Genomic DNA, 27,439 nt, shown 5'->3' on the forward strand with positions numbered 1-27,439 from the left:
GATTCACACTGTAAGGACTAAAGGACAATAATCACAGGTGAACTTTTCTTGTTTCATGTAACTATTAATGTGCATAACTCTAGGAAACTGTCACTACTATGTATTGCTTGGAAGTTAATTGATGCTTTTCCCCAACCTGACACAAAACTAGACCTGCGCAAATTATCATGATAATATCAATGTTTAATCTTATTTCTTTTTAACATATTTTACCATGTTTAATATATTCTACAGAACTGATGTTCATTTTCCTGTAAAATTAGGACAGAAAGTGGGAAAAAAATTATAAGAGTGAATCACTGGCTGCCATTTTTGTATGTTTCAGATTTTATTTCCTGTGATCTTTCAAACTTTTGAACATGTGTATGTAACATTCAGAAATTTGGGGTCAGTAAGATTTTATTGAAAGAAATACTTTTATTCAGTTAAGATGCATTATACTGATCATTTGGATTTAAATATATAAATGCTTTTTTATTATATAAAAGATTTATTATATAAAAACTATTCTTTTGGACTTTTCAGAATTCTGGAAAAAATGGCACAAGAGCAAGAAACAGTAATATTCAGCTGCACAACTGTTAATGAAATATTAAGAAAGAAAACAGTTAATTGAAATTTTCAATAATACTTATTTATTAAATAATGTTTTAAAATATTTCTGTTTTACTATATTTTCAATCAAATGCAGACTTGGTTAGTATAAAGATACATTTTTCAGAAACATTAAAAAAATCTAACCAACTCTGAGCAGTACTGTATATATTAATTATGCATGCATAAATAAGCCTCTAAGCCGCTTTCTGCTGCAGAGAATTAAAAAAAATGAATAGCGACCCAAATTGTGACTTGATATCTTGCAGTGTGACTTTATTTGAACCTTTTTGTCATTTTTTTTATTCTTGTGAAATCAGCTTCCACAAAAGTAGATTAAATGTGATCAAAAACAAACAAATAAATCAGTCAGGCAAAATGTCATAGGTTAAATGGCCTCATGCTTTAGGATATAGGCTGCCTTGGATGTGAATCTTGTATTGTGAGCTAAACTTGCCGCTGAGCTGTGAGAGGTCTGACTTTGATTCAGCACAGCTCTATTAAACACATCGACTGTTATTATCTAAGTGAGGATCAGTAATGTCTTTAAATATGGCTCTAAATTTGGCTCTCAATTAGCTCCTGTACAGTTGGCTAAATCAGGACGTTCTTGTTGGCCTAACAGCCGTTAGAGTCATTTCAAGAAATCATTTCTCTGTAAGACGCTTCTTAAGATAGTGCTAATTAAAACAAGTTCGAATAAAATTGGGATGCATGAGGCCAACCAATAAACGTGATTCTCATCCCAGCGTCTCTTTCAAATGCAACAAAATTTGTTTTTCATTTGGAAAAGGCACCAGTAATTGTATTTCTTAGTAGCACATATTGTACAGTTACAAAATAATGAATCCATTGCCACTGATTTTAAGAACAAAGGCAGTTATATAAAGAATGTTTGCCAGGCCAATCTTGACAACTTGCTTTCTGGGATATACAAAACAGTAGATTGCTTTTTTTTTTTTTAATGCATTTTTCAAAGGTTATGCAATTACATTGTCCAGTGTGTTAATGTTTATTTTGTCTGTGTTGTAATGACTGTATCCAGCACTCAATTGCAGTAAAGGTTATATATAACTTTTCTTGCACAATCTACAGAAAGCATAATTGCACCATAAATGGTTTTCTGTTGATTCATTATCAGAGCGGTGACTTTACAGGTTTGTTTGTCACTAATGACAGTAACAGCGAGGTCAAACCAGTCATTACAGTGGGGGATTCTGTTTGCAGTGTGAATATAAAATGGCCATATATTTAGATACAGAGCAAAAACGTCACACAAAAAAATACAATAATTGTATTTGACCTTTGAAATTTTTTGGCTTATTTTTAATTGGCGTGAAATTCCTAAACAGATAACATAATACCGTATTGAAGGCACAAAGCACAATACATCCATTGAAGAAAGCATTTGATGGATTTAAATCTTGCTGCAGTGGATTTCTATGCTTTGAGGATCTTACAGATTATCTTCACTCTAAAAATGGCTGGGTTAAAAATAACCCAATTGGCAACCCAGCGCTGGGTAAATATTGGACAAATATTGAACAATGCATTTTTTCTTCATGTAGCTTATGTATCTCATGTGGTTTACATCGTTCGCTGCTCAATATACAGCATTAAATTAAGAAATCACTTGTTTCTTCATTAGAAACACAAAATATCCATAATGCTTACAATACATCTGAAATAATTAGAGATACAATTCACCGGTAAGATACACAGGTGCGCGAATGTTCGCTGTGTAATGAATCTGGTCCATGACCTACCGTCTGACTGCCACAAGAGGTCACTCCTCCATCACATTGACTTTCACATCACACAGACTGTTACATATTACCCTGGACTACATTTCCCAGCAGCCATTTCACTAATCACCCGCTCACACCTGAGAACTATCACACAATCATACACGCTTTATAAGCCTTAGACTTCCTCTTCCAGATCGTCGAGTATTGTCTAGCATTTAGCACTCTCCTAGTGTTAGCTACTGTACCAAGCCATTCCGTGTTTGTTTTCGGTCTCACCGTGTGATTTTATGGAGCCTATTTCTAGTTTAGACTTGTCTTTTCATGTCGCCTTGTTTCCTGTTTCCTGCCAGTGTACCTTGAATTAACCCTTGTCTCGTTGCTCGGACTCTGTTTGTTCCTCATCTGGATTATTGCTCACATTATCGGATTACCTCTCTTGTCAAGCCCTCTGGATATTGTTCACCGATCAAAGACCCACGCTTGCCGTACGATTGCTTGTGTCTTGCCCGTGCCAAACCTGTTGCTGTTGTTCAACCCTGCCTGTGTTATGATCATGTCTATGAATAAAAGCTTGCACTTGGTTCCGCTCGCCTCATGTCTCATTGGCTCCGTTACACGCTGTCTATGTGGAAGCATCCATAGGAAGCTGTTGTTTTATTCCAGCGCGTCATCGCATTCGAAATTCGTTTCGCTTTTTCGCGCTCAGTGTGGAAAGGCCTAAATGTTGGCCTGTAGAAGTGAACAATATTGTTGCAGCAAAAAAAGTTATAATTCTGCCAATTTAAAATAATTAATAATTAAAACATTATACAAACTTACCTTAAAACAGTTGAAACCAATGGCTTTTGCTCCGTTGTTCTTTCAAAATGACAGTTAGGGGAGCGATTTAAACATCTTCTAGGCGCGAAGGTTGTTAAATAACTCAGAGCTGGGCTTAAACAACCCAGCGTCGCAACCCAGCAGGTTTAACTCAGCACCTGGAAAATTGAAACTACCCAACAGAGTTTAAAATGTGATAAAATGACCCAACAAATTGAAGAGACTCAGCCCAGCATTTTGGGTTAAAAAATAACCCAGCATTTTTTAGAGTGTTGTAAAACTGAAGCCGTAGCATAATTCTTCATTGTCTCTGCTATTTTCTTTAGCTCTTACTCGTTCTTTAGCTCTTTAGCTCGTTTACTGATATTTTCTTTAGCTCTTAACTTACTCGTTCTTTAGCTCGTTTACTGATATTTTCTTTAGCTCTTAGAAGTGGGAGGAGCGACAAACAAATTAGAAGTAGATGGTGTTAATGGACATAACAAAGGCTTGTGAAGCTCTGATGAAATATGGATGAGGGCCTGTCAGGAAAAACATGAAAACATATTAAATCATGTATAGAGTCCTTGGGTCTAACATAAAGTCTTCCATACTCAACACAAAGACTGATTGCTAATGAACTCAACTCACTTTTCCACACTTTGATTCCTATTTAGATTTACCATGCACCACGTTTTCATTATTTTGAGGCTGTTTCTGTTTTGTAGTACTTTTCAGTATTCAATCCTTTTAATAGTAACAAAATTCAAGGTGTTCATGTTAAAATATGTTTGAAGGTTTGTTTGAAATATTTTCAAAAAATAATTGACAAAAAGAACAATAAGAAGCTCTAATAGCCTGTCCTAGTTTTTTTCCCCTTTTGTAATCTACAAATGTGGTGTGATTTTTTTTTTTTTTTTTTTTTGTCTACAAATCTTCCTTCAGCATAGTGAATCCGATTGTGCAAGGAGGTTTTGGCGTGATTCTGAAATCCCACTCAGTTTCCTGGCGTTCTGTGATAGTATTCCTGCTTCCAAAACTGGGTCTGAACATGTTCTAGTGACTAAGCAGAGGCCAAATAGTGAGGATGCATATAGTGCCTTGAAATAGAATATGCAGTGGATCTGTGGCATGTTGATAACCCAGTTTATTTGATGCAAATGACTAATTAAACTGTATTGCAGGAAATTAATTTTTCAGCATCATCTGTTGTTTTTTTATATCTTGGTATACTATTAGAAGTGGAACTGGAAGATGGTGTAACTATATTTGAGTAGCTGATTTGAATTTTGTGTTACTTAGGACCCTTGCTGTCTATGGGAAGGTTAGAGAGCTCTCGGATTTTATCAAAAATATCTTAATTTGTGTTACGAAGTTGAACAAAGGTCTTACGGGTTTGGAACAACATGAGAGTGAACAATTAATGACAGAATTAACATTTTTGGCTGGACTATCCCTTTAAACTGTATTTCATAGAAATGTGCATAATCATTATCCCACTGGTTAGTTCAGATTCAAAACTACCAAACTAGCCATGCAGTAAACCAGTATTGACAAACCTCAGAACAACATATGAGCAGCTGGGAGCATGAGCAGGATTTAATATGTTGAAGGAAGTAGGCTTTTCCTTATAAACTATTTTTCCTTCGAATTATGTTGTCAGATTGAAAAGCTATGAGACAAAATTTAACTCTGTACTTGGTTGCCGTCTGGGTTCCTCTAAATTGTATCTCAGCATGGAAGTGAACTGTCTTCATGCCACCAAAAACAGTCTTGGACTGGTTTTAATTTGTGCATCTTTATGGCACACATGCTGTTGTTATCTCTAAAGGTGACAGAGTCTGCTTTTTGCTGGATGAATCCATTAAAAAGGCCTACTTTACACTACTTGTTTAAAAAAGTTAATTAGCAACAAGGGTATCAGAAGCTGCAGCATCATCTATACGTTTGAGGAAAGATAAAATGTTGTTGTAGGTAAACATGAGTCTGTTTCAAGTGAATAAACTTGAATAAAATGAATCCTGCTCGCAGTATTGACGGGGTCATCTAATCTTTAACTCACTTTTGATATGAAAACATACAAACCCTGAAGAAAACATGTCTCAGTAAACAGTCCTTTACCAGTGGAGTGTGGATTCTTTTACAGTAATGAGTCTTGAAAGCTTTCTCTATTTGCCAGTTATTTTTCCCCTGTGCTTACCCATGAGTAGAGCTTGATGTTTTCCTCTGGCCAAACGACAGTGGGGTTTGGAACATCATGGGCTTTCTGTGCTTGGAGCTAAATTGTGGCCCTCTAAATCTATTGCTGTGACAGTTCAACCCCAATCTGAGTTTACCTAACCCTTTGAGACTAGTTTTGTCTACCTCCATGTAATTACCATACTCAAGTCAAGAGTACTTGATGGTAAACTATGGGTCAAATTAGTCCACAAGTGTCATTTATTCAAATACAAGCCCACTGTTTGTTGCTGAGGATTGTGGCTAATTAATTGAGATTACATCTGAAGATTTCTTTGGGATTAATGCAGTTATCTAAAACATGATACACACACATTCATGTATAATATGTATTTATGCAAATTTTATATTATAGTGCTTGGCCTGACATTTTTTTTTTAAATGCAATTAAAAAATAAATAAAAACTACAGTTTATTAATACATATATAATGTCTCTTATTTATTTATTGAAAATCAATTGATAATACCTGACTGTTACACACTGACAGGCAAGAATAGAGACAGACAAATTTGCATATTTATTGCATGCTGGTGTTATAGGAAACTGAGAAATTATGGATATAATTTTTGCTGAAGAGGCTGAAGAGAAATATGTTTGTATTTGCACACACTTCAGGTGCTGAAGCAGTAGCATTCTCAATAAATCTTGAGTTCCATCTGTCCCTTTCCATCTCTCTCTGTCTCATTTCATATTTACTCTCTTGAGGGGAGAAATAGGAGGACCAGGCTAATAAGATTCTCTCAGGCAATCTTCAAACACAAAATGACAGATCATATTTTTGAACCACATTCATCTGTAGTCAGTCAGTCTGTCAGGTCTTTTTCATCCAGGTCAATGTGTCATTTGTGTCAATGGGAGTCCAAGAAAAGCAGACAATCTTTCACTTCTTCAAGAGGAAATGAGTGGCTTTCAATGCAGATTATTCCAGTGCCACTCTCTGTCCTTCTCTGCCCACACTTTGCCTCTTTCCCTTGTGTTGAGGATGAAATTCAATTACCCTCTTGTCAAACAACATAATTTTCAGTTAAACTGAGCTGTGAATTGATTTGGCCCACTCTCTGAAAGCTGTGCCGTCAAACCTAAGTAATTGATGGGTTTGTGATTTGTGGCTCCACACTTACTTAACGCCAACCACACTAATTATTTATTGGCCATTCACTTCTCACTCGGTTCCTGCTCCGGTGCTTATCTTTCTTTGGTAATTTTGTGTACTTTTTCTTCACAATTAAGTCTGTTAATAAAGGTACAGATCTTTCACTTTGATTTATTACATCATCTTATTCTCTTATAAAATTCAGATTGCAGAATCATCTGATTGTGTACAAGAATAATAAACACACCTAAATATTTTTTTCCTCTCCATTCGTCTTTTTCAGAGCCGGAAACATGCAAACAAAGTGCGTCTGTATTACATGTTGCATCCAGTAGACGGGGGATGTCCAGCTAAGAAGCTCAGAACAGATGACGTGAGTATCTCTTCCTATTCTTCCTATTCTTTTGTTCACAAATGACACCTCTGTAATGTGTGACTTTAGTGTGGAATGGCCCTAAACCATTCCTTGAAAAGATCAAGGTGGCAAACCTTTTTTCTTTTAATTAGTTCTAGTCATTGTTTTCCACATCAAACCGTTTTTTTTTTTTTTTTTTTTTTTTTTTTTTTACAATAATGTGCTTCATGGACTCCAACCATTAAAAAGACCCTCTGGTGCCAGGCCTGGTCATAACTAGTGTATTGCAGACTCCTGGAAGAGCTCTAGCAATCCCAGGTTAGAAAAAACTCTTTATAGTATGTTTGTTAGCGCAGTGAATACTGGTGAATGACTGGTGCCCTACTTATGGATGATTGTAGTGGTGACAGTCAGTGGTTGTAGCATGTCAGTCCAGCGTTTCATCACAAGGAGATAACAGCTTGGCATGTGTGAAATGTTTTGATCCATCTGGTTTTGCACTGCATTGTCACTTTGAGTTAATAGGTGAGCCTGTGTGTTAAAGCTTGGGTTTAATAATGGAGCAGATTTTACATGAAGGCCAATTAAATAAAAAAATAAAAAAAACAGGAAAGTTCAAGAAAGTCTTAACTTAACTCTGAACTTCAGCCATCTTTTGAGATGAGTCTCGCTGAGATGATAGTCTATGTGCTCTGATTCTCTCGGTAGGATAAAGCAGGCTTCTGCTTTATTGCCGTGTTTGATGGGCTATTCACACAACGAGAGGGGTTCACAAACATAAGGATGTGTGAATGTTGCTGGGATCAGCCTTTTTGCGTTCTCGGCTGGGCAGAGAAAATCTATCATGCCTGTGGTTTTTGCAGATGTTACATGTTTTTAGACAGCTTCCAAACAGACCAACAAAGCTCTCACCGCAGGAGACCAAATGCACATCTAAATGTTTATGCGAGGGTCAGAGAATGCAAAATCGTAGCCATCGGCAATGGGATACGGTTAGAATTAAATTATATTGAATGCGTGTATGCTTTATTGATATTCCGTATGGTAACAGTACTTGTATACATCACTACACAAGCTACTGAGGTGAGGACACTGGCAGAGAATTGCAGTAATGAAGGTGATTAGAATACAAGAATTGTGTAGGGAACCGCCACCTTCAATGGCCAGATTTCAAAAGACTATCTTGCTGTTTTTGAGTTCTTTGACTGAACTATAGCTTTGTATCAGATCGATAGCAATGAACAGACATTCAAATAGTCATCGATCTCCATGTGTCATTTGTCAATAGGTTCTGCAGACAAACTCGACTTTGTACGAGCTGTTACCCACTGAAGCTGATGTTAATGAGGTAGACATATGGACATGTCTTGTCAATGAGAACAGATCATAGGCCAAAACTGGCATTTTTTCAGAAATTAAAGAGAGAGAACAAAATTAAAAGTGGCTACATTTAAGAGACTAGTTAGGGCGCTCTCAGTCCTGTAGACTGTTAGCTATATAACAAGCAATTGACGCCATATTAACTGTATATTAATTGTATATTATACACTCTTTGGTTTTGAACTGCAATAATGCTAAATGTGCCCACTTTTACACTATGCATTATAAATTATGATACAGCTTGGTTAGATTCCTTTCTTACCACAAGTGAGCCACTCCAGAGTTTTTTTAATCGAGATGACACCACCTCGTTCAGGCAATCTCATACAGTCTCGTACAATTGTTTTGATGCAGATACAAGCGTGATTGTCATGCTCATAAATGCCTAGGTAAAAATTCACCAGGTTCCAAGACAAATGCTCTGAACAAGCCAGGGGTGAAAACACCCTTTCAGTATGTTTCTCAAACAAAGTTATCATACGACTCAATGAGACCTGAAATATAGCATGTGAATCATATTAACCAATTTTATGTTACTTTTTTAAGTGGAGAGAGCGAACTGTTCATTTAAGTCTTTAGTTTGAATTAATTAAATTTGAATGTTTAGGGTAGGTTTTCTCACTTAAATATTGAGTTAATCCTTTTACACTCTCTTATCACTAATCAGTTAATGTACTCCTGAAAATCAATATAAAAATAGTGCAAGATGTGGAATTTTTGTGATTACATTTTTTCTGTCATTAACCTATAAACATGATAGAAAAACTAAGTCAGGAGGCGTTCAGTCAAAATCAGCACTTTTTACAGTGGGATCGAGGGAGTAGAGTGGAACTGAAAGCAATTATTTTTCCACTACATTGCTCTTTCTGATATTTATAGATCAATGAACTCTACATGGCTACCGTTGTGTGAATGCTGTTGTAATGTTTTTGGCTCCACAGCAATGAAAAAGAAAAACAACAAAAAAAATTTTTTTCTTAGACATACTGATTTTCTTGATTTCTTCGATAACATTGAAGAAACAAATGTTGTGTCAAATGTTTTTTTCCAAACCATTCTTTTAAAAAAATGTGAAACTAAATCTACAGTTTAAATGTTAAGGGGAGTGTTGAAATGTTAATAAAGGAAAGTAATTTCATTATATTGTCAACCAGTCCAACTGTACAGTACCTGTCAGTCAACTACACACAAAGTGCTGCCTGCATTTTCTTTAGATTTCCCCCCCGTTTTCCCAGAGCACAGGGTTGTATGAGGGTAAACTGGCCCTTGACCAGCAGAGAACTAAAATTCACCTGCATTAAGAGTCAGTAAGCAGCCAAGTTCTAATAAGCTGTCCTCTGCTCTCTCAACGCCTAATAAAGCGGCCGCAGAACGTACAAGAGATCACTGGTCACATCCATCCGCTTAACACGAATCAGCTGTCTGCAGCAGCTACTAATAGCTACACGGTCCCAAAGGACACTTTAAAAATCGCTCCCCAAGTCTCCAGCACACTGTAACTCAATGCAAGGGCTGTGGCGGAGGATACAATTAGCGGCCTGGGACACCATCTGCACTGATCGAATAGCCCATCGGATACTTACTCCTATTTAATTAGCGGTGATTAAATCAACCCCTGCTGGGGCTCATGTTTCCAGGGGAGAACAGGGCAGACGGAGCGTGTGTTGGAGGACAAGAACGAAAGAGGAGAGAACAAAGTGAGCTGGAACTCGAGCCTGAATCTTCAGCTTTTGTTCTAGACTTTGTTTCTGAGTTAATGACAGATCAGTGACTGTGTGTGGAATGCCCAGACAGCCTGAGAATGATACAGCAGTTTCCTCTTTACATTTACATTTCCGTTTACGCTTCTCTCTTGGGTATCAGCAGAACTCATTTTGTCAGGGTTCCACATGCATTAATAATCACAATGTATATGGCAAACCTATAAAAACACTGAAAAACTAATGGGGTGCATGCACAGATGAAGCTTTGTTTGAATTTTCCAAGTTGGTGTGACTCTTAGTTTAGAGTCTTCATAAAATGTCTGTAACATACTTTGGTTAAAATTTCTCAATGGTTGTGTAAAACAACACCCTTTTTACCATGTCAAAAACAGCACAAACTCACTGAAAGACACTGTTTCAGACTCGGACAACCCATAAAAAAACTGGCTGCATGTTTTCTTTTCAAATTTTTGGAGGTGGCAGACACACCAGAAACCTAACTAAATGCAAAAAATGAAGATAAATGAATAAATAAAAAAGTGAACATTTCATCTGATATCCCCTTAAAACCTGCTCTGTTTCTGCCTAGTCAATGTTGTGCAGTCAATGGTTGTGTATTATCATTTCTGATCATATTTATATATTTTTGTATCTATATTTTATATTTTCAGTTCTCTTTTTCATTTTATTTTTGTAATTTTAGTCATTTTGTTAAATGAGTTTGTATTTTTATTTTTTTACTTAATGTATCTATGTATCTATTTTTTTAAGTTAACAAAAAGATAAGAATCGTTTTAGTTAACAATATCAACATTTGACTATTTATCTCCTGCCATAGTTTTTTTTTTTGACAGTCGAGGGATTTTCTGCAGACCACAGCCAATTTTATTTTGAGAAATGTTGCTCGATCTGCTTAAGTCAAGTCATGATATTTAAAACTGTTGGTCTGGGTCCAAGCCTCTACTCTTATTTCAAATAAGAATACTATCTCAAGAGGCAATTATGAGTATTGTTCATTTATAGCACAACTTTAAGCTAAGCTTTTAAAAACTATAGTTGAACATTATAGTCTCTGGGTTCAAAGTGTATATATTTTTCCAATATTTTAAGGATTTTGAAAAGATAAATCGCTGCCTGTCTGGCCATCTGAGGTTTCACTATGAAGATAAAGATTAGGATCATTATTTTTCAGTATTCCAGTATTCCAGAAAGTGAGTGTATATTAACAACATTTGCTGTTTGCTTTTGGGGTCTGGTCCCGGAAATGGTGACATGTGACATCAGACTTAGCAAGAAGATACTGATGTAGCAACGCTATCTCACAGCAATTCATACGTATTTTACGAGGTGGTTAATTTGTACGACCTCACTCATACGATTTTGTATGATTTGTCTAAATCCCAGTGATGGGTAGGTTTAGGGGTGGGGTTAGGTGTAGGTCATTCATACAAATTCATTCGAATTGGCAACTCCTAAAGTACGTACGATTTAGCAAAAATTCGTACGCATTAGCCACCTCGTAAAATATGTACGAATTGCCGTGAGATCGGGCTGGATGTACTGTTGAGATTACACGACATGTGAATGAAAATGAAACCTGTCCATCACTTTTCTTATGACATGGTATTTAGCTTTGTCAGAAACAGTGCTGAGATGCTAATGTGGGTGATGCAGATTTGAAATTGTCTCTCAAAATATAATAGCCTTAATATAGATATTGCATGTCTTCAAAAGCTAAGATCTAATTTATCTTTCCAGTGTTAAGTACTGCGCACTGTTTAAGGAATGATGCTGTAAGAAGAATTAAATATATTTTCACTTTGGCTTACAAGACAAGTGCCTCAAATATGGGGATGGTTTTGAAGGATCTTTTGGAACCTGACTGATGCGATGTGAACTGACAGCACTGTGCTTGCCATGGTTGGCATAGCATCTTGTTCTCATGGAGACGCAGACCAGACTGAGTCATGGGTTCTCTGACCTTTTTTTTTTTCTCTATCATTGTGTTTCTTTCTCAAAGTGGACACTTTTCCATTCTTGCTGGAAGAAATAAGTAGTAAACAGTAAGAAATGTAAGTGAGTAATCCATAATTAAACTGCAGTTAAAAGCACATTGTGCTTGTAAAATTTGGTTTTGAGCGTTCTGAATCCATAAAGCAATAGCCATGCTGCACCAGCAACCGTATATACAGTGTAAACAGAATTAAGTCTCAAAAGGTTTTGCACTAAAGCAATCTCTACAAAGCCCCCAGATCGCTTTCACCAGCAACTACTGCCTGAAAGCCTTAGATGCAGTGCTGAATTGAAGTCTTTCCTTGTTTACAAAAATGTACTCTGCTTTATGATCATATATATAGGTGCACAGGCTTAAGCTTCAGATCTAAAACCTAACAAAAAGAAAATACGTGACATTTGAAAAAAGGTGTGAAAGTTAAATGCATAAAAATTGTGTGATAGTGTGTATTTTGTCATGCATTTAATTTTATATTGTCAGCATTACACTATTGCTCCCAAGCCAAATTATTTGTTGCAGTTTTATATTCATGTTTTATATATATATATATATACAGTATCTCACAGAAGTGAGTACACCCCTCACATTTTTGTAAATATTTTATTATAGCTTTTCATGTGACAATACTGAAGAGATTACACTTTTCTACAATGCAAAGTAGTGAGTGTACAGCTTGTATAACAGTATAAATTTGATGTCCCCTCAAAATAACTCAACACACAGCCATTAATGTCTAAACCCCTGGCCACAAAAGTGAGTACACCCCTAAGTGAAAATGTCCAAATTGGGCCCAAAGCGTCAATATTTTGTGTGGCCACCATTATTTTCCAGCACTGCCTTAAACCTCTTGGGCATGGAGTTCACCAGAGCTTCACAGGTTGCCACTGGAGTCCTCATCCACTCCTCCATGACGACATCACAGAGCTGGTGGATGTCAGAGACCTTGCGCTCCTCCACATTCCGTTTGAGGATGCCCCACAGATGCTCAATAGGGTTTAGGTCTGGAGACATGCTTGGCTAGTCCATCACCTTTACCCTCAGCTTCTTTAGCAAGTCAGTGGTTGTCTTGGAGGTGTGTTTAGGGTCGTTACCAGGTTAGAATACTGCCCTGCGGCCCAGTCTCTGCTTTAGTATGTCACAGTACATGTTGGTATTCATGGTTCCCTCGATGAGCTGTAGCTCCCCAGTGCCGGCAGCACTCATGCAGCCACAGACCATGACACTCCCACCACCATGCTTGACTGTAGGCAAGACACACTTGTCTTTGTACTCCTCACCTGGTTGCCACTTGACACCATCTGAACCAAATAAGTTTATCTTGGTCTCATCAGACCACAGGACATGGTTCCAGTAAGCTTTTCTTCAGCAAACTGTTTGCGGGCTTTCTTGTGCATCATCTTTAGAAGAGGCTTTCTTCTGGGACGACAGCCATGCAGACCAATTTGATGCAGTATGCGGCGTATGGTCTGAGCACTGACAGGTTGACCCCCACCCCTTCAACCACTGCAGCAATGCTGGCAGCACTCATACATCTGTTTCCCAAACACAACCTCTTATTATGACGCTGAGCACGTGCACTCAGCTTCTTTGGTCGACCATGGCGAGGCCTGTTCTGTGTGGAACCTGTCCAGTTAGTGAAAAAGTGAAAGTGAAAGTGAAGTGACATTCAGCCAAGTATGGTGACCCATACTCGGAATTCGTGCTCTGCATTTAACCCATCCAACGTGCACACACACAGCAGTGAACACACACACACCGTGAACATACACCCGGAGCAGTGGGCAGCCATTTTATGCTGCAGCGCCCGGGGAGCAGTTGGGGGTTCGGTGCCTTGCTCAAGGGCACCTCAGTCGTGGTATCGAGGGTGGAGAGAGCGCTGTACATTCACTCCCCCCACCTACAATCCCTGCCGGCCCGAGACTCGAACCCACAACCTTTGGGTCACGAGTCCAACTCTCTAACCATTAGGCCACGACTTCCCCGTTACTTTACTTACTTATGTCATTTAGCAGACGCTTTTGTCCAAAGCGACTTACAAATAAGAAAAAGTAACTAAAACTAAAAGTTACAACTCTATAAATACTATATACCCACATATTTAAGAAAATAAAGAAATTAAATAAAATTGACACATGCATATAACAACATTTCAATAATAAACATATAAATGAAAAAACTAAAATAAAAAGCGATACTTCTATCCCTTGGTGGAGTCGCACGGTAGAGTTGATGGTCTTTACACTCTTCAGTCTTCACACTAAGAGGGCTTCACACGACGACTGCCGTGACCGCTACCGCGTTATAAATATTTTTAATACCAATCCAACAAATCACCATTTCAATTCAGCTGGACCCACTTTCCTGTTTATCAACTAAAAATGGCCAAGCAAGTGCACACACTGACAAGATACGCGATACAGTACGAGACCAAATGTGATTTCAGCAACTCTCAACATAGTAAACAAAATAAGCGTTTCCTAGCAACGGCAACTGCGCTAAACACTGAGACAATTAAATACACTTACGAGCTGATTTTAAACTTCCGCTGATAGACTGCTTCTCTTAAAGACTATTTCATTACACTGCCTTCTGCTGGTACTTGAACCCACTTTCCTGTTTATCAACTAAAAATGGCCAAGCAAGTGCACACACTGACAAGATACGCGATACAGTACGAGACCAAACGCGATTTCAGCACCTCTCAACACAGTAAACGCTGTCCAGTTAAACCGCTGTATGGTCTTGGCCACCGTGCTGCAGCTCAGTTTCAGGGTCTTGGCAATCTTCTTATAGCCTACGCCATCTTTATGTATAGCAACAATTTTTTTTTTTCTTTGCCATGAGGTGCCATGTTGAACTTCCAGTGACCAGTGTAAGAGAAGAGTGATAACACCAAATTTAACACACCTGCTCCCCATTCACACCTGAGACCTTGTCACACTAAAGAGTCACATGACACCGGGGAGAGAAAATGGCTAATTGGGCCCAATTTGGACATTTTCACTTAGCGGTGTACTCAACTTTTGTTGCCAGGGGTTTAGACATTAATGGCTGTGTGTTGAGTTATTTTGAGGGGACAGCAAATGTACACTGTTATACAAGCTGTACACTCACTACTTTACATTGTAGCAAAGTGTCATTTCTTCAGTGTTGTCACATGAAAAGATATAATAAAATATTTACAAAAATCTGAGGAGTGTACTCACTTCTGTGAGATACTGTATGTATATATATATATATATATATATATATATATATATATATATATATATATATATATATATATATATATAATTTAATTTTATTTTTTTGTATTATTTTTTTGTATTTATAAATGTTAATGTTTTGTTACATTATATACAGTGAATATATTATTTTAATCTACTTTTTATTTTTATTTATTTGTATATAGGATTAGTTACATACAGTTGTTATATTTTGTCATTAATTAATAATAATAATAATAATTCATTACAGCACTTTTCTAGGCACTCAAAGCGCTTTAAATAGTAAGGGGGGTATCTGCTCGTCCACCACCAGTGGACAGTTTGATATTTGAGTTTGATAAGTTTATTTCAGTTTGATAAGTTTATTAGAATATTATAGTTATTTTCTTACATAAAAATATAAAACAACACAGAGTTTGTACATATATAGAAGAATGCACTTTATCTTTCCATTTGAGGCTCGTTGATCTTCTGTATACAGTCATATCTCCTTCTCTCTTCTTGGTATTTGAACAGCAATTACAAATTCAGCATCTCTTTCCCACAGGCTGGTTCTGCTGTTCCAATCAGATGGTTATCAGCCTCCTGATTATTGCATCACAGCCCCGATGAACCCTGTCAGACTCTTAACAGTTCTGTCTCTGCTTAGTTGGGCAATAGGCAGTCATTTGTCACTTTGAATTGACTTTATACGATACAGCAGAGATATGCAAAAATAACGCACTAAAATAACAGACAAACTAATTTCAGTTTAGCTTTCAAACTCTAACTCAGTTTGAGCTACATGTTTGTGACATAAGTTCATGGAAATGCAGTTAGAGTGTAGTAATATAAGTAAATGAATATTGTTTATTATTTTTGTCAGCAAAATCTGCCAGAGAATGTAAAATACGTCACCTGATGGACTTTTGACAGCTCCAGGGATTTTGTGGGAACTATAGATTGTACTTCTGCATTTTTGTATCCCTGCTCACAGACAGTCAGATTAAGCCCACTGCGTTATGGGTGTTGATGTTTTCCTACTTTTTCCCCCCTTTTTTGCATACTTTTTTTGGCTTTACATCCCTTTTTCTGTTTTATCTCTTGCAAGCGGTGAATTAGCCTATCCATTAACCAGCATATTGTATGTAGTTTTTGAAATACTTTTATTCTCAGCAGTTGTCAGAATTGTGAATGACATCTTGAAGTACAAAAGTAAAGTTAATTTAAGAGTGTGCAGAATAAGATTACACTTTAAAATAGGCAAAAAGTGACGAAAAGCACTTAACTATTAGCACTATTAATAATAGAATTATTTGAATTTTAAGAACATAAAACAGTATTTGCAAAAACACTTCCATTTAAGTACTCTGAGGGGTAGTAAATTAACCTAATAAGATTTAAATTATATATATATAAATTATATGTAAACCTTCTAAATTGAAATCTTACCTTCATGTTGCTTGCTACTGTAAGTAATTATAATAATTATGAAGAAAACTGATTATGTTGAAGCCATGATGATGTATAGCAGTGACTTTGGTGTCATGTACTGTTCCCACTCTCACTCCATTTTCTCTCCTAGCTTCATTTCCTGTTTGCCCTCAACTGTCTCTGTCAATAAAAGCTAAAACCTGAAATGAAAAAAAAAGAAGCTCTAAACTGAGTAGAGCTGGCAAAGGTATTCATGGGCATGCATGCATGCATTCAGAAAAGATTAGCTATTGCTGAAGCTGATGATGGTTGAATGCAAAGAGGCTTCCTCGTCGTGTGTGAATAGGCTGCATTAGAAAACAAGCATTCACCAAACATTAATCTTGAGTAGAACAACGTTAAAGACCATGTTGTCTACCGAGGTCATAGTTGCAGTTCTTTGAAATGCAGAGATGTGCAGAATGTTTATTTTCTGTTAAAGTGATGTGTGTTATTGAAAATACATTCTCATCTCCAACCTTAATATGTAGGGACAACAATAAGTAAGCTTTTTGCTTGTTTGCTTATTGAAGTAGCACTGATATTATTATGAGAGTAAAGCTCTATGGAAAACATTCTGTTTTGTGTTGACAGTAAAGTAAATTGTCTGCATTCAGATAAAAAGATTATTTTATTGCATGAATGAAATAGACACAAATCCGTTTTGTTGAAGAGCAATGCGTCTTTCTTAGTGACAGGCTGTGAATTGCTGTGTAGACGTATATTCAGACGTGTAATTATCTTCAGCTTTGCGCATGGCTTTAGAATAAGTGAGCCGCACATATCTGACGAATCACATTGGAGATTAAATCTGGGGGATACAGCTGAGTCAGGGGTTTTCTGTTGCGTTTTCCTATAGAAGAGCCCTGGGTGTAATTTTTCGGTTCAAATGTTATCAATATTATTCATGCACGCACATGTTTGTGGGTTTTGCCTTAGTTTCTGGATTTGATGCTTAAATATATGCATTTATTTTTCATTTATCTAAAAGACAACATAGATTGTTAACATGGCACAGTTCACTTACATAATCTGATGTATTTCCAAGTGAATAAGGACAGTTGAAAATAATATAGTTCAACACTCCATTGGGAATTGATCGGCCTGCGCATCAAAATGCCTTTAATCCCAAAGTAAGTAGCCATTTGGCTCTTAGTTAAAATTAGCCCGCATGGCCTAAGGCTCAAAATCAGTTCCTGGAGGGCCACAGCTCTGCACAGTTTACCTCCAACCTTAATCAAACACACCTGATCCAGCTAATCAAGGTCTTAAGGATCACTAGAAACTTCCAAGCAGGTGTGATTTGAAGCCTGAAACACACTGCACGATTTTCGGCTGTCCCAGACAAAATATTGGCAAACAATCGTGGCGATTTCTGTGATCCTGGCTCCTAATCTGTGGTCCTGTGTCGAACAGTGAGACAGGTTCAAAGACGGCCGTTGTCATGGTCTTGCGACTAAAGATAGCATAAGATACAATATGATCATCGCACAGTCTGCCGTTATGATCCACGTTTACTGACCATCCAATAAAAATGCGACATGAAATAAAACTACTTACCTAAAGCTCTTATGCCTTCCTCTTTTACCACTTCCACTTTTTTCAGCTCACATAAAAACTACAACTGCTAAAGCGTGATTTATCATGCTCTTTTTGTTTATCACTAGTGCATGCTGATGACGTTTTATTCTTAGTAATGTGCTTCGTAGTGTACGAGTCAATAGGTGTCATCATCGTACAATCTACACACGTCGTAGCCAAGTTTTTTAGATACATGTCGCACAGTGTGACATGCAATGAGTCTCATTCACTAAACATGCGTACGCAAAAAATTTTGCGTGAAATGTGCGTATGGAGGTTTTCACGAATGAATCATGATTCATCAAAAACTTTATTCTAAAAATATATACTAATATACTCAAATTTATTCTAAATGTACGAAAAAATTCAAGAACAACTTATACCACACATACGCAATAATCATGTACGCCCGGGGCCTTATAAGCATGTATAAAGAACCCTACATATAATTAGATATGTTATTTACAGGGTGGATGAAAAGTAACTATACATGAGACACACTAATCACCGTTTATATAAGGATAGATTGTCTCACCTTGTGTTTGGAGGCATGGAACACTTGTTACTGCTTGAAGACATTGCGGCGCGTGCTCTACGTAGAGAGCGCACAGATATGTTTGCTGAGAGTGACGAATGGCTGTTCAGTCGCTTTTAAATAGCAAATTTTTTCTGACTTCCACCTCCAACAGCAAAACCTCACGTTCATTATCGTTAAAGTTATTTTCCTTTGTCTTTTGTTTCGGTGCCATAATTGTCTTTCTCTGGATGAGTGCCGCTTTGCGGAAAGCCCTTATATGGAGCTGGTTTGGGCGTGTATTATGCTAATCACTAACCTTGTGCACGCGGGCGCTCATTTAGAAGACTCCAAATTCACTAACAGAAGAACGAGTTTAGGAAACAAGCTCACGTGCATACGTACGTGTTGTGAATTAGGCGGAAAGTTTTCGTGAGAAGTTCAAATGTGCGTATAAATACGAAAAATGTACGCAATTATTAGTGAATGAGACCCAAGGATCTTATAGGATTGCTAAAATCGTGCAGTGCGTCTCGGATTTTAACTCTGCAGAGCTGTGGCCCTCCAGGAAATGAGTTTGAGAGAACCTAAGCAATGTCAGCAGACACAGAAAACTGTTGAAGATGAAGAACATTTTGATACAGTTTATAACATTTTTTTTTAATTTACTCTAAGAAAGAGTGTTAACTTGTAAACATCTTTACACTTGTTAAAATGTACTATTTACATAAATATTTAAAGTGAGAAACTTCATTTAGCAGTTCTTTTAATTGCTTGATAATTTTATATCATAACTTGTCAAACTTTTTCATTATGTCCAAAATGACCAATTTTAACAACTGAAATACTCTCAGCCAGTGCAAATTTGCTACACAATGGTAATTTGCACCGTTATGCATATCAGAATCATACATGTCCAAAACAGCCATACACAGTAATTCAACAATTAAACTGCTGTAATTTGTCGAGCCGATGCAAATTTGCAACATGGTGACCTTCCCCTTTTGCAGATGGCAGTCATTAACACCTGTGTTCTTTATCAAATTAGCTTTTAATAGAGAGTCATTCTGTTTTGCTCTTGTCAGTGATTTTATTTTGCTGTATTTCATAGTGAATGTCACTAACACAAAGACCACAGGATTCTGAATGCACTATATAAGGACTTGTGTGGGAGATTTTTCTTTTCAGAGCAGGTGATGTGGTAATGGATATATTTATTGTACAGTACACATACCAAAGCACAGAGCAAGGTCATCTGGAGAAGTGCTGTGTTGGTGTGTGCTGTGTGTTTAGCTCCCTCCATTAACACTGAGGGTGCTTGGCTTCCATGATACTTACAAACGGACAAAACAATGGATTTTTGCAGGCCAACCTGCAGACCAAGCATAGCTTCAATGCAATGCTCAAAACCAACATGGTTGCTGTAGTATGTCCGATAACGTTTCCCCATATGGATTGAACATACTTGTACATACTCAGGAATTCTGACCTCATTGTTGTCTAACTCTCTTTTAACGTACTTCAGCAGTGTTAGTATTGCAGTCTAGTGGTTTAGGAAGACAGACACAGAGTGAGTTTGTGTGTTTGTATGCTTGTGTAAGAATGCCTCCAAGCGCAACCTAAGCACGTTTTCACTCCACATGTGTCATATCATTTTGCCCTTCCTATGGTCCAAGGCTCTGTGTGGCAATGGAACAAAATTGCTGGAAAATTTATGCAAATAAGCTCCTTGTTTTATTCATAGAGCTGGAACCTGAGCTGTAGGGCAACCATTGTTTTTGATTACTATCAATATAAAGTATCTTCCAGTAATTACAGTTAACAGCTACAATGCCTGTAAGGAACATCTAACAAGGCCAAAGCCTAGAAAATTTCACAGTAGAATTTTAACAAAATTTCAGTGTTTTAGGGAAAGGAAGAGATAAAAGTTGAATGAATGAATGAAAAAAAGAAAGAAAATCACATCAGGTTTGTCACCTTATTTCTGTTTTGGTGATGTTGAAGCCCTTAGTAGGTTAATCTAAAGTACAGTAGCAGTTGGGATATCAGTGAGGGGTGTTGTGTGGGGCAGAATTCTGGATATCATCTGATAATACAGCTTGGCTTTATTTATTCTTGATCAAAAATACAGTGAACTGCAATATTTTAAAATAATATTACAATTTTAAATGTATTTTAATATGTAAAAATTTATTTATTTTTGAGGTGGTAAAGCTGAATTTTCCAGCAGCCATTACTCCAGTCTTCAGTGTCACACGATCCTTCTGAAATCATCCTAATATGCTGATTTTGGTGCTCAAAACATTATTATTAAATAAGAACAGTAGTGCTGTCAAATGATTAATCGCATTCCAAAATAAAAGTTTTTGTTTACATAATATATGTATATTTATTATTTATACATAGTTTTGTATATATAAAAACAAACACATGCATGTATATATGTAAGAAATTGTTTTATGTTTATATATTAAATATATTTATATATAATATAAAATTATAAGAATATATAAATGTATAAACGTAAATATTTTCAAAATATGTACTGTATGTGTGTCAGCATATAGACACAGGACACAGAGGTAAGTGCAATACAATCAACAGGTTTATTGAGTAGTAGCAGAGGGGAATGAGATGAGCAGAATGTCCAGGTAAGCAGGTGGGGAATGGGAATGTCTCTAGGGGCTTATCTGTGTGTGAATGTCCTTTTTCCTTTTCCAGGGGATCCAAAGGTAACAGTGGAGCGTGGAGACGGTGGAGAACCGGGATAGGAACACTGGAGAAACTGGTAAGTAGACAAAAGGTAAGTGGGTCAGGTTAGTCAACATGGAAAGTTTGAGACAGTGAGTGAACGGGAGGAGTGCAGGGATATAGTGCTGACAGGTGGCGGTGATCAGAAATCAGGGGATCTGGTGAGTATCGTTGGTGGAGAATGCAGTGACTATGGTGACTCTCTGACAATACCCCCTCCTCCAGGGGTGGCTCCTGACGCTCTATTACGGCGACGGGGTCGGCCACGGCCTCTGTGTGCGAGACAGTCAGGGTGGTTCTGGTGAAACTCGGCCAGGAGAGAGGGATCCAGCACATCGTCCTGGGCCACCCAGGATATTTTCTCCGGCCCGTATCCCTCCCAGTCAATAAGATATTCCAGGCAACCACCCCGTCGCCAAGAGTCCTAGATGCCTTGCACCCTGTAGACTAGGGGCTCCTCGATGATCTTGGGAGGAGGAGGTACTGCAGGCTTGTCGGGTTCTGTGACAGAGAGAGAGACAGGCTTGAGGAGTGAGACATGGAATGCTGGATGGATATGATACCGTGCAGGGAGTTGGAGACATTTATCTGCCTCTCGATGGAAAAGGGACTGATATAGCGGGGACTTCCGGCAGGGCATGCGGAGATGCAGGTCCCGGCCGGAGAGCCAGTCCTTATCTCCAGGACGATAGACGGGGGTGGCAGACCGACTGGCGTCTGCATAGGTCTTGTGTCTCCGCACTGCCTGCTGGAGTTGGACATGAGTCGAGTCCAAAACTCTCTCGCTCGCTCTGAACCAGTGGTCGACAGCTGGAACTTTGGAGGGCTCTTCTGTTCAGGGAAACAGAGGGGGTTGGTAGCCGAGTATGCACTGGAAAGGGGTGAGGCCGGTGGTGGTTTGCTTGAGGGAATTTTGTGCATACTCGGCCCACGGGAGGAAGCAGTTCCATCTGTGCTGGTTATCATGACAGTAGGCCCGGAGATATCTCCCAATCTCTTGAATCTTCCACTCAGTCCGGCCGTTAGTCTGGGGGTGATACCCTGAGGAGAGACTGATGGTGACATCGAGGAGTTTGAAGAATGCCTTCCAGACACGGGAGACAAACTGTGGCCCACGGTCGGAGACGACATCTTCCGGGATGCCGAAGGTGCGGAAGAGATTATGCAAGAGGGCCTCTGCTGTTTCGAGGGCTGTGGGTAAACCCCGGAGGAGAATTAACTTGCAGGCTTTGGAAAATCTGTCAACTGCAACTAGTATGCAGGTATAACCTTCTGACTTCGGACAGGAGTAAAAAAACGCTACATTCAACCGCCTCACCCGAATAGTTTGCAGGGATGGCCATGGGACTAGCATAGGCAGACTGAGGGTGTGTGACCAAAGAGCTGTTCGAAGAGCGCTGATCAGCTCTTCGAGGGGGATCCGCAGCGGTGGGGTTCGGGAACTCTATCTCCGGTCGTCAGTTCTGGTCTGGTCTTCTGTCAGCAGATAGACACAGGACACAGAGGTAAGTGCAGTACAATCAACAGGTTTATTTAGTAGTAGCAGAGGGGAATGAGATGAGCAGAATGTCAAGGTAAGCAGGCGGGGAATGGGAATGTCTCTAGGGGCTTATCTGAGTGTGAATGTCCTTTTTTCTTTTCCAGGGGATCCAGAGGTAACAGTGGAGCGTTGAGACGGTGGAGAACTGGAGTGGTGGAGAACAGGGATAGGAACACTGGAGCAACTGGTAAGTAGACAAAAGGTAAGTGGGTCAGGTTAGTCAACATGGAAAGTTTGAGACCAGAATGGGAGGAGTGCAGGGATATAGTGCTGCTGATTAGTGCTGACAGGTGGCGGTGGTCAGAAATCAGGGGATTGGTATCTGGTGAGTGTCGTTGGTGGAGACTGCGGTGACTATGGTGACTCTCTGTCAGTGTGTGTATATTTATATATACATAATAAATATAGAGTACACAAACATATATAATGTAAACAAAACTTTTATTTTGGATGTGATTATACACATTATAACGTGTATTATAAATGTCTTTACTGTTACATTTTCTCAAATTAATTTTGTCTGTTTGAATGCATTTCTTTTAAAAACCGATTAAATAACTTTAATATTTAATAATACAAATAACTGAATAATTAGCTTGTTAATTAATAATTAATAATTGACACTGCAGGCAAAATGAGTTGGAATGAGCAATTTTTTGTTATTCACAATATAGCCATTTTTATTTTATCTTTGTTATTAAAAATAAGAACAAAGATACAAATAAACAGTAGTTTAATCAAGAGCAGTGAGTGATTCCGTCTTTTCTTTTAATGTTTGATTAACATTGAGACAGATCTATGTAATGCATGGATCAAATATAATGTTACACATCAGAATTTTCCCCAACCATTAGCGAGCAGAGAAAAAAAAGTAGGTTACTCCTCTCAAAAAAACGTACAAATAAACATCATTTTAGATGTTTAATTGCTATTTGGAGCATTGGGATCACTAGAGGAGGACTTGATGAACTAATTTTTGTGACAACCTTAAATTCAACCAAAACTGACATTTTTCACTTCTTTTGCCTGTAGCTCAAAATTAGACTTTGCGCATTCTGACTAATTTTGCCAGCACGGGTCACATATAGTGTTCGTTTTTTTGTACAGACGAGAAACTGTGCATCCTTAAAAGCGAATTCTATTGGATCTTCAGCCCAAGCATATACTGATGAATGCATCACAAGGAAGATGAACTCAGTCATGAAATGGCTCCATAGATTCTGCATCTTGTATTTGATGTAAAGTATGTAATAGATCTTACTGCAGGCAGTGGGTGATCGCCTCACTTTCTGCCTGTGATACTTCAATCAAACTGGCCCTGTTACTGTTAAATCACCTCCATTTGCATCCCACCAGTAACCACATAAGCAATCCCAAAGAAGCCAAGACATTTCACCCCCTCTCGCTCTCATTCTTCACTCTGTTACATTTGTAGCTCATTTACCCTCAAGCACTGCTCGAGGGTTAGGAGGAGAAAATCTGCTGTTATAAATATTGTGCTAAGCTCTCGATTTCCTCTTTTAACCCCATGCCCTTGTTCCGTCTGACCTTCTGACCATGATAAATGTGTCTGATGTGTTGCAGGGGAGTGAGGAGGGAGATGTGGATAAGAACAAGTGCTGTACACTGTGTAACATGTCCTTTACTTCAGCGGTGGTAGCACAGTCTCATTACCAAGGCAAGATCCATGCTAAGAGGCTCAAACTTCTGCTGGGGGAACAGCCTGCCATAACAGCCAAAGGTACGTGTTCCACGCACAAACACACACGCAGCACTAAAAAGTTCTCTAGGAGGGTGTTTATGTATGAGGAGATCTGTCAGAGATGAGCGCGTGGCTGGAGGATTAGAGCAGGCGTTTGAACGAGCCGGACACTCACAGCCTTGCACTGCACATCATTGCTTGCCGCCTACTTGCCTACAGGAGTAATTGACCTAAAAATAAGGTGAAAGAGTGTGTGTGTGTGTCTGTCTCCGACTTTGTAAAAGGAGCTTTACAGAAGCAAGCGAGTGAAAGCAGAGTTTGAGAATACTGTTGTCACACTGTCTGCATATTTGTGTTTATGTCTGTGTTCACTCTTGCATTCGGGTTCTGTCATGCAGGGCTTTGCTGTGATTGTTAGGTTTCTGACCTGTTTACAGCACAATAGAAATGAGCAGGAAACACTCGGTGATCTGTGGGCTCTCAGAAATCCTCTGCCTGTAGGTGGATGCACAAAGGATATACATTGTGTACAGTAGAGAGAGGCTTCATGTGTCATTTCCATTTCCGCCAGTGGAGAGAGACTACACTGGCTCTCAGTTATGTTCAGCATCCATTAGTCACCAGCTTTCCTACTGGCTGTGCCTCCAAATGCCCAATGTGTTTATTAATTACACTCTTTGCTGGACAGCTGTGCCACATATGGCATAGTTAGGAGGCCCACCACATCACATCCAGTGTTTAGGATCAATTACACAATTCTAACGCTTGAGATGGAGCCACAGTCTGTCCTCTATGTCAAACCGATGTAATCTAATGGGCATACAGGGCAGACTGGTGGATGAAAACCACAGTGTGTCCTGTGGGATATATTATCATTATTATTATTTATAAAGTATAAAAAAAATTATTACTTTTTATTTAGATGTATTTTTATTTTATTATAATAATGATGAATATGATTTGTCAAATATTGCACATTTATTATAATAAAAAATATTTAATGATAAAATACATCTAAATAAAATAATTATTATATAGTTATTTTATAATTACATTGATTTTATTATTATAATGTATACTATTTGAAAAACAATAATAATTATTATAATAAAACAGTAAAGTAAAAAAAATACATCTAAATAAAAAAATAATAATAATATTTTATTATTATTAAAAATATATATATTTATTATAAAATATCTAAATAAAATAAATAGTAATATTCTTCATTATTGTTGTTATTATTAAATAAAAAAACATTTAATTTCGATTTATTCATATTTTATTATTTTTATTATAATAATTATGCTTATGCTTTTTCAAATATTACACATCTAGTATAATTATAAAATCAATTTAATGATTAAAAACATCTAAATAAAAATGAATAAATTATAATTATTATTATTATTATTAAATATTTAAATACAATAAACAGTAGTATTTACCATTATTATTTTATAAATTTTTTGGTTTAGAATATTTGGTTTAATATTACTCCTTGACCTTATCACCATGAATGGGCTTATTTTTGATAGTGATTGCACATTTATCCATTACTCATCAACCTCATGGTGCAAATTATTGTTTAATGGTCTTGTGCGTTGCCATGCTATTTTAAAATTCACAGGTTCATTCTTTTCACAGTCTGGTTTTAAATGCAAGGCTATGTAGCATATCTGGCTTAAAATGAATTACCACTGTAGTCTTGTTTTTTTTTTCTTTGCTCTCTCTCTCTCTCTCTACTTGTTCCTCCCATGTTTCCTGTCACTGACTGATGCCATCATTAGCTGTGCCATCTGCGTCTGATGGCTAGAGACAGACGAGGCTTGTGTCCCACTCCGAGGGGATTGAGGCAGACCATCAATCCCTCTGACATGTGGCATACTGAGACAGACTAGCTCAGGCCCACCTTAACTGAGCAGAGAGGAGTTCTCTTGAAACTCAGTAAGCTTTTCAATGCCCCGGCAATCTGGGGACAAACTGTAAACATGTTGCAGTGCAACTCCAACATTTGTTCATGGTAACCAAAAAGTGCTGGTGTTTTTAGAGGGAAAGATTATTTGATTTCTTAGAAATGCAATCTTTGTGGTTTTATTTCTGAAAACATGTTTATACAATTTTTAAATGCAATTATTGACTTTACAAATGTTGTGTGATCATTTTATAATGAATTCATGTCATTAAGTTGTTTACTTGTTTGATCTGAACTAAACTTGCCTTATAAAAAGCAGAAGTCTAGGTTGGCTTTTACATTATTACAGTCACATTGTGACTTTAAGCCCCACAAAAAATGTCAACATAATTTTAGAAATTGAAATGATTTATATTCTATTCATTGTATCGGTTACAATTTAAGGTATTTCTGAATAGCTTAATAGATCAAGTTAAAAATAATTGTGCATGCAAGTAATTTAATGCTCAATGATGATGGTTTTAAGAAGTTAACTTGTATTGTGTGATGTGTTAGGATCTTAGTGGCTCTAGCGCAGTTTGTGCGAAATAAAACCAGGCCATTGAAAGGCCACCCTTATTGATTTCTGCATAACACACACAAGTGACGCGGCTGAGTGAAGCCAGTGACCTGAGCCCAGCTCATCTCCTGGGAAACACTATTGTTTCTGCCGGATATCAGCTAATAACACAAAACATCCTGTCTCCTCCTCCTCTTTTGTATTCAGTAAGACAAATGAGAAGCCACTAGAAGGCCGTGTGTATTGATCTACATGTACATTTGTTTATACATG

General features: G+C 37.7%; 1 protein-coding gene across 2 annotated transcripts in view; it reads left to right on the top strand.

Moving 5' to 3' along the window:
* The window catches only part of LOC306870121 (zinc finger matrin-type protein 4-like), an 81,427-nt gene that overhangs the window by 22,656 nt on the left and 31,332 nt on the right, over positions 1-27,439 (top strand). For both annotated transcript variants that reach the window (XM_079417195.1, XM_079417196.1), the window contains exons 3-4: positions 6,757-6,846; positions 24,575-24,731. In XM_079417195.1, the coding sequence (XP_079273321.1) occupies positions 6,757-6,846; positions 24,575-24,731 (247 nt within the window). The remainder of the gene's footprint in view (positions 1-6,756; positions 6,847-24,574; positions 24,732-27,439) is intronic.

This window comes from Barbus barbus (assembly GCF_936440315.1).
Source record: "Barbus barbus genome assembly, chromosome: 5".
In the NCBI taxonomy this organism is placed as follows: domain Eukaryota; kingdom Metazoa; phylum Chordata; class Actinopteri; order Cypriniformes; family Cyprinidae; genus Barbus; species Barbus barbus.